This window comes from Geospiza fortis, unplaced genomic scaffold, assembly GCF_000277835.1.
Source record: "Geospiza fortis unplaced genomic scaffold, GeoFor_1.0 scaffold732, whole genome shotgun sequence".
Taxonomy (NCBI): Eukaryota; Metazoa; Chordata; class Aves; order Passeriformes; family Thraupidae; genus Geospiza; species Geospiza fortis.
The window spans coordinates 967,828-980,908 of NW_005054477.1; the positions used below are offsets into that span (position 1 = coordinate 967,828).

At 36.1% G+C, this 13,081-nt stretch overlaps 1 protein-coding gene across 1 annotated transcript in view; it reads left to right on the forward strand.

Annotated features, from left to right (window-relative positions):
• Positions 1 to 13,081, forward strand: part of PCLO (piccolo presynaptic cytomatrix protein) — a 347,313-nt gene that overhangs the window by 276,165 nt on the left and 58,067 nt on the right. The window contains exons 21-23 of the mRNA XM_031063010.1: positions 5,650 to 5,721; positions 8,313 to 8,493; positions 9,703 to 9,897. Of these exons, the coding sequence (XP_030918870.1) occupies positions 5,650 to 5,721; positions 8,313 to 8,493; positions 9,703 to 9,897 (448 nt within the window). The remainder of the gene's footprint in view (positions 1 to 5,649; positions 5,722 to 8,312; positions 8,494 to 9,702; positions 9,898 to 13,081) is intronic.

Consider the following 13,081-nt stretch of genomic DNA (forward strand, 5'->3'; position numbering starts at 1 on the left):
AGATAGATATACATTTTTTGATTTATCACCAATTTCATGAATCATGTGAAAAAAAATTAGAAGATATTTGATTTCCTTTTCATAGAAAGATTTAACTCACATCTGGGAAGGATGTCTGCAGAGTCTTCTCTGTTTCTTGGTGGCTTCCTAACTCCAGCTGTGCTTCTGAAGCAGTGTGAAGCATTTGACTGCTCTACTCCATCTCTTCTCATTTACCAATATCTTTGAAAAAAGATATAATTGGCAAAATAATGATCAGTTATTTTTTTTAGAATTATGAAGTGTGTTTTATAGAGTACTGGATTTTAATGCAGTCCTGAATCTTTTTGCCTTTCTTTCTGTTTTGTTCTCGATACTTTCAACTTCACTTTATACTGCCATTTTATCTTTCAGTACTTGTAAAAAAGCCCAGAATAACCAGTCTCTTTAGTGAATAGAGTTCCCAATGCTTTTAATATTCTTCTGCATCACAACCCCAGGACCTCAATGCAATCTTCCCAATTTAGAATTTCATTTTTCTTACTTCTTGTCCATTGAGAGGGACATAGATTAAAATACTCATTTTATCATGGAACAAAACTCTTCCCACAGAGGGAATTGCCTTGTTGCTCATGTAATCTACACGTGTAGACTTATGGCAGTAGCTCAGATTTCCTTCAGAGGTGTCCTGTTGTAGGTAGTGGTTTTATGGGGTTTTCTTACTGCTTCATGCAGACTTTTATAAATGGTAGCTATTTGATAATTAAAGCATCAGAAAAAAAAACACACTGATATTTTTCTAGCTGCAGTATAAACCCTAAGTTTGCTTCATTTGACAAAAGGGTTTTGTAAGTCTTTAAATATTTCTGAACTCAGCTTTTTATCTAAGAAAGATTCTTGTGTTTTCTTAATTTGCTTGGGGGTTCTGCTGTGACATTTCACAGAGCTGTCATTAAGAGTGCTGGAGTGTTGTAAATTCAGTGGCTGTTTGGTGCTTTGCAAACAGACAACAATATTAATCTAGGATTTCCCAGACACTGATTTTTTATGACAAGAAAAAAATCTTGTATCTTTGATGTCAGTTTGTGGACTATTATTTGATCAAATTTGCCTTTAGTTTGCATGTTGAATACTTTGCATTTTTGCTTTCTATTTGCAAATCCCCTCCTTTTGCCTTCGCCTGAGACTTCTATGGAGGGTTTATGGTTTTAAGTGTGTAAACTTAATTTGAGCACCACATATCTTTTATATTTAAGCATCTTGTCACACAGAACTGTGTGCAGAAAACACTGTTTCCTTCCATACCTTTCCATGACTTGTATCTACTGCTAAGACACCAGTGTGTGTGACTTTTCTCCTACAAAATTCCATGTCCTGGCTTAGAGAACCTACAGTGAAGCACATTTCTAAATCACAAATAATTCAATCCTGATGATGAGTATCCTCTGCAGTCTGAAGAACTCTCACCGTGTAAGAGACCATCATTTGTACTCATAACGCTCACAAATCTATATTTCAAAATAGTTAGATAGAAATAGAAATACAAGCCAATAATTGCATTAGACTGAGAATGAGAGTTCTGTTCACCAAACAAGTGAAACTGCATCACACACTGTTACACAGAGTTAGCAGTCACATTCAAACATAAATTCATTAATTTTTATAAACAGTGTTTCTTCAAAGAAATATTTCCTTTCCCCCATGCTTTTTTCTCTCCATCAAAGCATGCCTTGCTTGCAGACAGCAAATAACCATTATTAAATATTTCCTAATATAGTTCTTTTAACGTCACTGTCTAGACTTTAGCTGGTTGTACAATCTTTTTATTTTCCTTTTCTCTTTCATAAAATAGTTGAAATTAAAGTGAAATTATTGGAAATAGATCACTCTTTGAAAGGAAACAGACTTTTTCAAGGTCAGAATGATTAGTTTTATCATATTTATAGCAAATTTTGCTTTGACAGTTGCAGAAAAAATAAATTAAACGGCGAATATTTAGTAATTTAAGAGTTTTGTTAAGTAATAAAGTAGAAATAATTAAAATTTGATAGGAAGGCTGAGTACAATATTACAAATGTTGTGTAGTTATTGCTAACTCAAGTCCAATACCTACTCAGAGCAAGAAAGAAAGCCTTAGAATAATTTAAGGAGAAGATGATAATAGTTGTAAGTTCTGCTGCTGGTAACAGCGTTGGTATGACCACACTGTAAGGTCTGGCTTTCTTTGCCTCAACTTCTTACTTACCAGAAAGCAAATAAAGCATTTACTTATATGAAATAATTCCACAAAGTAAATAGTTTGCTGTAGCTTATATCTGCAACTTGAAGGTAATATATTTAGAAAGAGTAATATTTTCAAAATCTTTTGAGTGATGTGGAAGCCTACGTCTTATTTCCAAAAGTAAGGAAATTTTTTTATGAATCAGTAAGGTGGTGGTATTTAAGTCTTGCTTAATATCTAGGACAAAACAAAATAAGTTCCTAAGTGACCTATAAAAAGTCTTTTTGTGCTCCCATATACCAAAGTACATCAATATAGAGAACAATAAAATGTTAAATATGAATACAAAGTACATCAATATAGAGAAGAGAACAATAAAATGTTAAATATGAATGTAAACAAAAATAACTGTAATGGATTACCTAATACATTAATTTCTACTCATCAAACATCCTGACTGAAATTACAATATTTTGTATTATTTCTGAAGTAAATATAGTAATATGCTTTTAACATAGAGGAAAAAACAAGCTGCATTAAAATTATTTCTTTCCTAATGCAAATCCTAGTATGAAATTTTCAAGGAATATGTGTTGAATATTTTAATTGCTGCATATTTAGCTACACAGGCAGACACTATCCATAACATCCACACATTTACAATGAGAAACAAGCCTTTCTGTACCTGTGGGTTTGGTTATGCCTTCCATAAGAGACAATATTCTCACATTAGCTGTTTCTGCAAATTCCTTCATTTTCTTTAAAATATGGCTGTCGCTAGACAGCCTAAAGCTAACTGGAGTTCACATGCAGTAATGTGCTTCTAGGTCGATTTTTATTTATTTCATTTCATTGCTATTTTTTTTTTCTGCAATGCTAAGAATGAAATTGTTTGGTAGCACTTTTTTTTCAGAGTATGTTTGGGGCTCAGATGACATTCCCAATATGTGGAAACTGTGTTCTTTCTTTTTTGTGACACTAATTTTCCTTTTGGTACATTGCCCACTTGCAGAAAGCCATGGTCAGACAGATAGAGGGTTCAGTATTGCTATCTGTCATATTCCTGATGAGCATCAGAACTTCAGGATTCACAGCCTAAAACTGCTTGATGTAAGGCAGAACCCTTATGCAGTAAGGCAGAACTGGGATGGTGAAATGGCTGCTTTTAAAATCAGCAGCCATTTAGTGCCCTTGCCACCATGGTGGCACACAGATATATCTTCAGAGAAGCAAATTTTCCTCTGCTTTGAAACTAGTTTCATGCACTCTCCCTAATAAAGGTCTTTCCATGGTTTTTCATTGTCATAATATTTTATAAAAGCTTTATTAAACTAAAAGGCTTAAAATAGATTTTGCAAAGTATAGAGTACTGTAAGTTTTCATCGCAATTTTATTATCACATTATTGCAAAGAAGCTAGCAAAGTACGGCTGCAGTCACTTGAAAATCTTTTCTTTTTTCCCCTTTCTGCCAAAAAATCTTCAAACCTTAGGGTTTTTTTCCCCATTTCCTGCATCTATACATTTTTCTCTCTGTCCTTGCACAGTCATCAAGAAGAAATCTCCTCTCAAAATAGCAACAACTGTGACAATACATTTCTGAAAAGTATTTGTGCTTTCTCTTTTAAATGGTAAAAATACATATACTTAATATAGCACCTGGCAGAAAATTGTATCATCCAGGAAGCCGAAAGCATCATGGACCAATGGGTGCTCAGCTCACTTCTTCAGGTTATTTTTCATGTTTCAGTTTCAATACTGTCTTGGAACAGCAAAGAAAAGTTATTTTATTCAGTCAAGGAAATCAGCTTTAGAAATATTAGATAAGAAATTTTCAAAAAATAATATTTTTGTTCATTCTTGCAGGATATTTTTAAATTAATTCCTAAGAAGAATATTGCTTAATTATGTAAGAATAAAACAGAAAGATTAAAGAATTGCTCTCAAATATTTTTTTTTTAAATCTTAGGTTCCAAGCCATGCTGTTGTGTGCTTAAAGAGTACATTGTTGATGCTAGAAATAGTTTAATTCCTCTCTGCGTGGGTTTTCCAGGATATACTGATTTAAATTTTCTTTTCATAGACATTGGCTTTGCATAGTTGTGCATTTTTCCAAAGTTGGCTGGGAGCAGATGATATTCTGAATACATAATGATGAGATTAAATTATCACTTAAAGGCAATGGCAGGTTGCTAGGAACTGTTTTAGTCTGGATGAAGAGAAGGGGCAATGGGGGGAAGCTGATGAGCTCATGGAGCTAATAACACCAGTGTTGTGGGTTTGATCCTGGGTGTACAGACCACTTAAGAGTTGCACTCAATGATCCTTGTGAGTCACTTCCAACCCAGAATATTCTATAGTTCTGTAAATAGCCAAGAGTGCTTTCATTGCAAGTATATGCAATATGTACAATGATTGGTATAGCTTATCATTTTGAGCAATGGCTTGATCCTTTGCTGTCTCTGTGACCAGCAGACAATTAACAGAGCAGTGAGTAACAGGTTGCTTCTGTCAGGATGATGACCTCAACTATCACATAAGAATTCATCTTCTGAATTCTTTAATTCAAGTATGTAAAGAGTCCTCTTTTCCTCAGTAATGTTTGCATTCTACATTTATAACTTCTCAGCCTGACTTTGCAGACACCCTACAACCTTCAGGATTTTCTTTCAAGCCACATGAATTCATTACTGCCTTTGCAGCCACCTTATAGCCTTTTGCCCTAGCACATAAATCAGTAATCAATCCTGCCCCTACATGTCCTCAGAGACCCCTGGAAAAACGCTCAGGTCAGTCCTTACAATAAGGTCAACTGCTTTGGTCAACAGTGTCTCTGTCTTGTGCTCTCTTGTCATACAAAGATTACTTGTTTCCTACTGTGTCCTACAGAAGAGTGCTTGACACAGCTATCATGCCTAACAAGATCTGCAGATAATGGCTTTTGACAGCTGCCATTAATACCCAGCAATACAACTTGTCTGCATGCCTGGATCACTTGCAGACTCTCACTGACTACACTGAATTCTGTAGGCATTAAACCTGGTCTTCACAGATGAGGTTATGTAAATAGGGTGTTTGATATCGTACATTTGAAATTCACACTCAAATGCACTTCAGGCAGATGTCTGCGTTCAGACAGATCTGGTGATGAGAAAAGCTGCAGGAACAAAAAAATGGGGCCTTAAAAATAAGTTTGACTCTTGTAGTGGACATAAATTCTGCCCAAAACAACTTGTGGGAATTCCTAAAATAGGGCCAAGCCCAAGCCCATCTGGCTTGATAACAAATAATAGTGCCAAATTATTTTTCTCAGAACAAGGCTGGTGAAAGGGTGAAATTTATCTACCTGTCTCTATGAAAAAGGATACGTGGAGGAAATAATCTATAGAAACCACCATAAAGACTTGATCTGAAGTTTATGAATTTAATTATCATTTTACTTGAATTGCAGCTGAAAAAGAAAACACTGGAAGTGACTGTGTGGGATTATGATAGATTTTCCTCAAATGACTTCCTTGGTGAAGTGAGTATCTTATTTCTTCCTCTCTACTACTAATAACTGCAGGCTGTTATTTGGAGACTGTTCTCTTTCAAGGTATGGTACACGTGTTAAGTAAAACTTCTTTACATCCCAGTTTTACTGTTGTCTTCTTAACAAATGGTCATGATTTCTTTAATTTAGACATGAAAGATAAATCCCTTTTATCTTGATTAACTGGGGGCAAGCTAATTTAGGACCCAACAAACTGTTAATTTGCTGAAAATTAATACTTTTTTTGAGTGTGAGATAGCAAAAACATTCAAAGTGACTCCAGGGGAAATTCTTTTTATGACTGAAAGCTGCCTGACTTGATTTTACCATAACATAGGAAGGTTGAGGAGGTATTAGTCTTTGTAACTGATTAAAGAATTAAATTCTGCCATCAAACCATATTTTAACACATGCACAAGTATCTTCAAGTATGAGCAATTAAGTCTTGCTGATCAGTCTCATTTTTAACATTCTGAAAAAGTAATATCACTAAAGTATGAATGATGGCAAAATATAATCTTATAATTAATAATAAATGAGTGCTCATGGGAAAAAGAATTTCTCTTTCAAAAACAAATAAACAAGCATATGCACATATAATACAGAATTACCAGCAATAAATATGAAATAAAAATAATTAAAGATGTATTTACAAATAAAGATTATAATTAGAAACAGAAGCCCAGGAAAATCGATCTCTTGTGCAGAGTGAATGAGAGTATCTGGGCTCAATCTACATTTGAATTCTGCAAAAAAGCCACACAGTTCAGCTTCAGTTCCCCTTTGTGTAACTACCAAACTGAGCAATCAGTGTCACTATTTGAACAATTACTAAAATAAATGTATAGGAAGCTGCTACATGATTACTTATTTCCTGCATCCTGTGTCCATATTCTTGTTGAGTTCAGCATGTTTTTCCAAATGCAGGGCTTTACTGAATATTTACATCCTTGTTTTTTATGATATTTTGAAAAGGGATGCTCTAGCAACTGCTTCTACATGAAGATTTAAACCTCTCCCCTTCAAATCTTATTCAACCTCTAGAGCTACTTTTTTTTTAATTATTTTTAAATTGTGAAAGCAGTTATTTAGGGGAAAAAGCAACAGAAAAGACTATCCAGTGTATCTCAGCCTCAGGATGTCCAGAGGAATCCTGAACCATAAGATCAGATGTGTGATATCCAAACTGTGCCCCAAAGATTTGCTTGAATTGAGCCAGCAGCCCTTGTGTGCCCCAGAGGAAAAGTGGCACATAAAGGTCCATATCTATGGAAAGTGAAACAGAAAAAAAGGAAAGCCTCTCCTCCTACAAAGCAGAGCCCCCAGCCTACACTGCCCATTGGCAGCAATCCTCAGCCATGCTCTCTTCCAAATAATTTTCCAAGCTTGACTAAAAACCACAACAGGGAGCATGCTAAAGAGTTCAGCTGTTAAGATTGATTATAGGTCTAACCAGAAAGACCAAGCCAGATCATAGACAAGCTATAAAACTGAAAGGAAAAAAGGAAAGGAAAAAAGCTTTTCACCTAGAAACCATCAGTTGTTAGGAGACTTCCCCATCCCTATACTTGAAGAGGCTTTCTTTAATTCAGGATCTTATAATAAAGTGACAAAAACATTGTTCCCTGAGGTAATTGCACACTTTATTTGTCTAGAAGTTTTAAAATTTCCCTACCTGACATTAGTTTTAACCATCTCAATTTAGAGCCAGTTGCAAATCTATTTTTGACCTTCCTTCCTTCAAGATTCTGTGATGAATTTCAGTACTCTACATCCCTTGGGCCCTCTCAACTGCAAGCTTATTAAGAGAGTAAGGGTCTTTTTGGTGCCAATGCTCTTTTCACCAAAGTCCTGCTGACAATGAAGGTGGCTTAGAGCAGATTTCATCTACAATGTTTGCAGGGTTTTTTAGCCACTTTATTTGTTTCATTCCCACATTACCATTGCACCTCCTTTTTTTTTCCCTCAGTAATGTTTAGAGGCCTGAATGGTCAGCTGAATTCTATTATTTCAGTGAAGTGCAAGAATAACCCTCTTTTTTTCTTTTTGTTGCTACTTCTGTATATGTGGGTGCTTTAAAGACTCAAGAAGCATGAGCCTCATATTATTGAAGACTTCGATAAAAGCAAATATGCAACTATTTCCCCCCTTAAAAGCGCTGCTAAAGGGGAGGAAATTATACTGCTTGCTTCTCCTATTAGAAAATGTCTGTACAGAGGCAGAATGGCTGGATGTCTTTGTAATATCTTTTTACTGTAGCTGTCAAGCTACTGCTCACAAGCTGCCCTCTAAACTGCCCAGTTGTCTTTGTGTCCTTATGCTACAGCCAAAGGACTCAGCTCACAGTCCTGACTGAGGGCCTGGTGAGAAGACATTGGTTCAGACACATCAATATGTTACTGAATCTGGGTTTGGGGTCACAGCATGCCCAGAGAGTCCTGAATCTGCCAGCACACAGCCTTATACCCTTCACTCTTACACCTGATTGCAACTTCTGACAACACAGCTCTAGTCTCTTCTGCTGTATGCAATCATAAATAGGTCAGATACAGGCCATACATTATACTTTGATTTATTTGTAGGTATTGATTGAGTTATCCAGCATCTCTCAGCTTGACAACACTCCTCGGTGGTATCCTCTTAAAGAACAGAGTGAAAACATAGATCATGGGAAATCTCATTCTGAAAAGAGTAGCCAGCAATCTCCAAAACCATCTGTCATCAAGAGCAGAAGTCATGGAATCTTCCCGGACCCCTCCAAGGGTAGGAATGACTTGGTGCACCTGATACGAAATATTTTCCCAGATGATGTGTAAACCTTTGCCATGTGTAAGTTCTAATAGAAAAATAAAGATACTGGTATGAAGTTTGTATAAATTTTTATTAAAAATGCATTTATCTCTGCGATTAATTAGTTGGAGATAAGGTTTAAGTTGTCTCAATCTTGTCAGCCAGCTTACTGAGCAATTATGTCCTAAAAACAGCAGCATGCAGACTCTACTACTACTCTAGATGTGCTTTGCACATCTGCTATAGATTCTGTGCCCTTTTGATTTTCTTGATAGCCTTGGGAAAGCTCAATACATATTTAGCTTTCTATTTTTCATGTTCCTTAAATATTCTATGGATTTTTTTCTTCTGAAAATGCCACGTTAATATTTTATAGAACAACAATTATGCTGCAATAATGCATATGCATTTCCAGTCAGTGATAATGGATTGTAGCACATCTCAGTTGTATTGGAAATCAGTGAAGCTGATACAGTAGAAATATACTAATGTTTACAAAAGCAGAATTGATCTCAGTGTCTCCTGGTTCAAGAAATTTATCTCTCTTTTTTTTGTACTAAGTAGTCAGTGGACAGGTGCTCTCTTAAGACACATTATGTGTCCTATCAAAGCAAAAAACATTCCATCTACAATCCAGATGAGTGCCCCAGAGGGACAAGACTCTGCTCCATCTCCTCTCTATTTCTCTGTTTAACATTTTGCCAGGGACTGGTGTCTATATAAGATGTCTGTCTGAATTAGAGGTAAGTATAAAAGATATTGTAAGTTAGGCTGTGATTTTCCTGATGGCATTATTCAGGATAAAATGACTTGTATTTGCTAAGTGTTTGGTACTGGTGTAGGTGATGCTGCCTAGCCTCGAGATACTAGAGAACAGAAAGTGGAAAACACCATGCCATCATTCCACCAGTTTGAACCAGCACAGGAGGTCTAATTCACAGGTGATAAACAAACAATACTAAATAAATTATTCTCTGGGCCAGGTAACAGTGGGGAAGTAGAAAATAATGCTTTATAGGAGTTTCCTAAAGGTGATATATCCTGATGCTTTAAATGGAAAGGCACAGCTTAATCTTTATTCCTTGTTCTGGAACTCAACTAGAAAGACCAGTCATGAGAAAGAGAACGAAAATGTTTGTTTTTAATAAATGCAAGAGTTGTACTTCTTCATTTTCCTGGTAGACATGCAGGTGCCCACCATTGAGAAATCCCACAGCAGCCCGGGGAGCTCCAAGTCTTCTTCTGAAGGCCATCTCCGCTCTCACGGTCCCTCTCGCAGCCAAAGCAAAACCAGCGTCACTCAAACCCACCTCGAAGACGCTGGGGCAGCCATCGCCGCTGCTGAAGCAGCTGTGCAGCAGCTTCGCCTTCAACCAAGTAAAAGACGCAAATAAATTCCTCAGCATGGCAGCTTAATGTTCATCTGTTGCCTTTTTCCCTGCTGTCCTTCCCTTTTCAGCTATTTTCCTTTTTTTTTTTTCTGTTCTTGGCACACTGTGCTCACTCTGTTCAATGTCTTTCTTTGTGTGCCTGTGTGTGAATACATATAATTACAATATACTCTTGTATTTAGAAGTCTTTTATTTATTTAGTTATTTATTTATTTTATAAAGACTGCAGTGAAACTGGCTGTTTCTCCATCAGTCCCTTCACTCATGGTCCATGATGTTCCATGGTTGTGCATGACCCACAGAGAAGTCCACTGTGTTTTGGTGTCACTAAATACCTACCAATGAAATAATCAAAACTTGCAGAGATGCAACTGCCAGCTCTTCAAATTGCATACAAGACTGAGACCACATTAATAACAGGATGTATCTATAAGTAGTAATCATGGAGGACAGTTCTATACACACAAAAGAAGATTTGAAGTTAAAGAAACTTTTTTTTAACTACATGGCTAAGATTTCTATTTTTGAAACATGACTGTAAATATCTATTTTTTTTTTTTTGAAAGGAAATATAAGGCAACTTTCTTTATATCTCAGATAAGATTGTGTTAAGTGATGAGTAGAACAGAAATGCAATAAAAACATTAAACACAATAATTGCAAAACCATTAAACACACAGAGCCAGTAACAACATCAGATTTCAACCGTGTTGTCAAGTTAGCAAACTCAAAGGGAGTTGAGAGCTAAGTCAGGTGTCAGAGTTCAAATTTTTAAGTAGATTTTTACCATGGATTGATTAAGGGTCAAGGTAGATTTCATCTGACAACTTCAAATAGATTAAAATAAATTAAAACTATTCCACTCAAAAGGATTAGTCTCCAGAGTATACTTCAGACCAGTATCATCTGATTGCTAGCTGAGGGTTTAGTTGATGGCAAATTAAATCTCTCTGACTGTGAAGTCATTGTGTTTGTCTTTAGGATTTGTTGATATGCCATAAACTCACCATGGTATAATGCAAAACTGGGGGAAAATTATTTCCCTTGTCTTCACTGTCATTAATACAGAAACAGCCAGTTTTGATACTCTTTAATGCTGTGCATGTGGTGTCTCTTTGGTGTTTGAAAACACTACTTACTTAAATACAGAAAAAAAAAACACTTCTGTTTGCATGAATAACATTTAAGCTGGTTCCATCTGAGGATACATACTCTGGGTTTCCATTTCACCCACACTGCCACAGCAGCACATAAAAGCGGTCAGTCTAATCATGCCAGGAAGCAGCACAGACACAGCATAGCAGGAGTCCTCCCTATTCAAAGAACTCAGTCTGACAATCTGCCTCCACCAGCCAATGACAACAAAGACCAAAGCCAACTAGCCCTCAGGAAAGTGATGTCTGATGGACCAGTCAAGCCTGAAGGAGGTGAGCAGAAAGACATGGTTAAGAAACCAACTACATCCCAGATACTTCTTGCCATGTCAACTAATTCATTGCGATATTTAATTATTTATTTTACCCCTCCATTAAGTGCTGTAAATGTTAACATGAATCAAGAACTCTGCTTGATTTTTCCACCTATCAGCGCATAAATCCATCATGAAAAACTGTGCTAAGAAGCATTATGAAACAAAAAATGTGTGCACTTCCATTCCACTGGAGTACTTGGAATTCTGTTGAAAAATAGTATAGCTTTGCTCATGTTGTTGCCTAATAAAAAGCATGCATCCAAGCTAGTCTGCTTAAGCATGATTGGACATTTCTTGTACTGTGACAAAAACCTAACTGCACATTTTTGTTTCTAAAAGTGTAATTGGGACAATAACAATTCCTGTTTCCTCTTCCAACACAATTGTCATATCAACAGTCATTAGCATAGATAATTTTTCAAACCACCAGTGGAAAGGAAAGGAGTTTTGATCCATGTATAGCTCAATCTCTTGATAATTTTCGTATCAGCATCTTTAAAAATTATTTTCTACTTGTAGGCACCTGTAATACCACATATCATCAATTTATTCCCTCATCACAAATAAAGAGCCAGAATCTCAATCAGTTCAAATTGCCACTGTTCTTTTGACTTCTGGAGCATCTTGTTTATTTCCATGGAATCTGAGGGATAATCCAAATAAATGTACTGACTGAACTCCCAGATGTTCTTTTGTGCTGTAATCCCTTCCTAAGCTCTCAAGTCGCATTTTTCGGTCAACACCATTGCACACATTGGACAATATAAGCTGGCTGAGGGGTGCAGGAGAGAAAGAGGAAATGGTACTTTAGATAATATATTCTAAGTCATTCAGACAACAAGTGTGATGTTAAAACAGCTAATAAACAGGGCAAAAGTAACAGGTCTTTTTAAGCATATTTAGAAATGACAAGTTTTTTCTTAAAAGAGCCTTTATGATTCTTCCATAATTCCAGGTATTTACACAAACACACACACACACACATATACGCACACATTGTATTACTCTACAGCCCAAATCTAGACACTCAGCTCAGGCAGAACCAGGGTATGTTGTGGTACGAGCTCAGGCATTATGTCTGAAAGCTGCATACCACTCCTGGGGGGTCATTCAAATCTAAAGGACTCTTATGATCTTTTGAGATGTCGTGTCTGTCATGTTTTATCACAGGCTCATAGCCCTGTGGTGATGCCTTTTCATGTAGATAGGTAATGCAAAACATTTTGCTTGTGATGTAAGGTTGAATATATAAGGTTTAGATATACATTTATGAGAAATAGTAAGTCTGTTGGCTTCAAGTACCTGTGCAAACAAACTGTTATTCTAGCTTCTTTTTTTTTTTAATTGCAAAAAGAATATAAAATGATATGTACTTGGATCAGCAATATTGGAAGCATCATAGAGATGAGCATAAGAGTCCCCATTATAAAAATGAGTCCACATTATAATAATGAGTCCACAATAATATATATAAAAAGGGGTAAAATTGACACGAAGACATGTAGTACTTTTGTCTTTTGACTTCTGACAAATAAACACAATTCTTGGTCACCTCCACAATGCTTACAAGTCTGGTTTCAGACCTATGAGATGTTTTGGCTTTTCTTTATTGTTCCAAAGATAGTTTGTCCAAATTCATTCATATGAGGTGGGCCAGTAGTTACAATTTTGAGGTTAATGACTCCCATGGCTTTTAGCA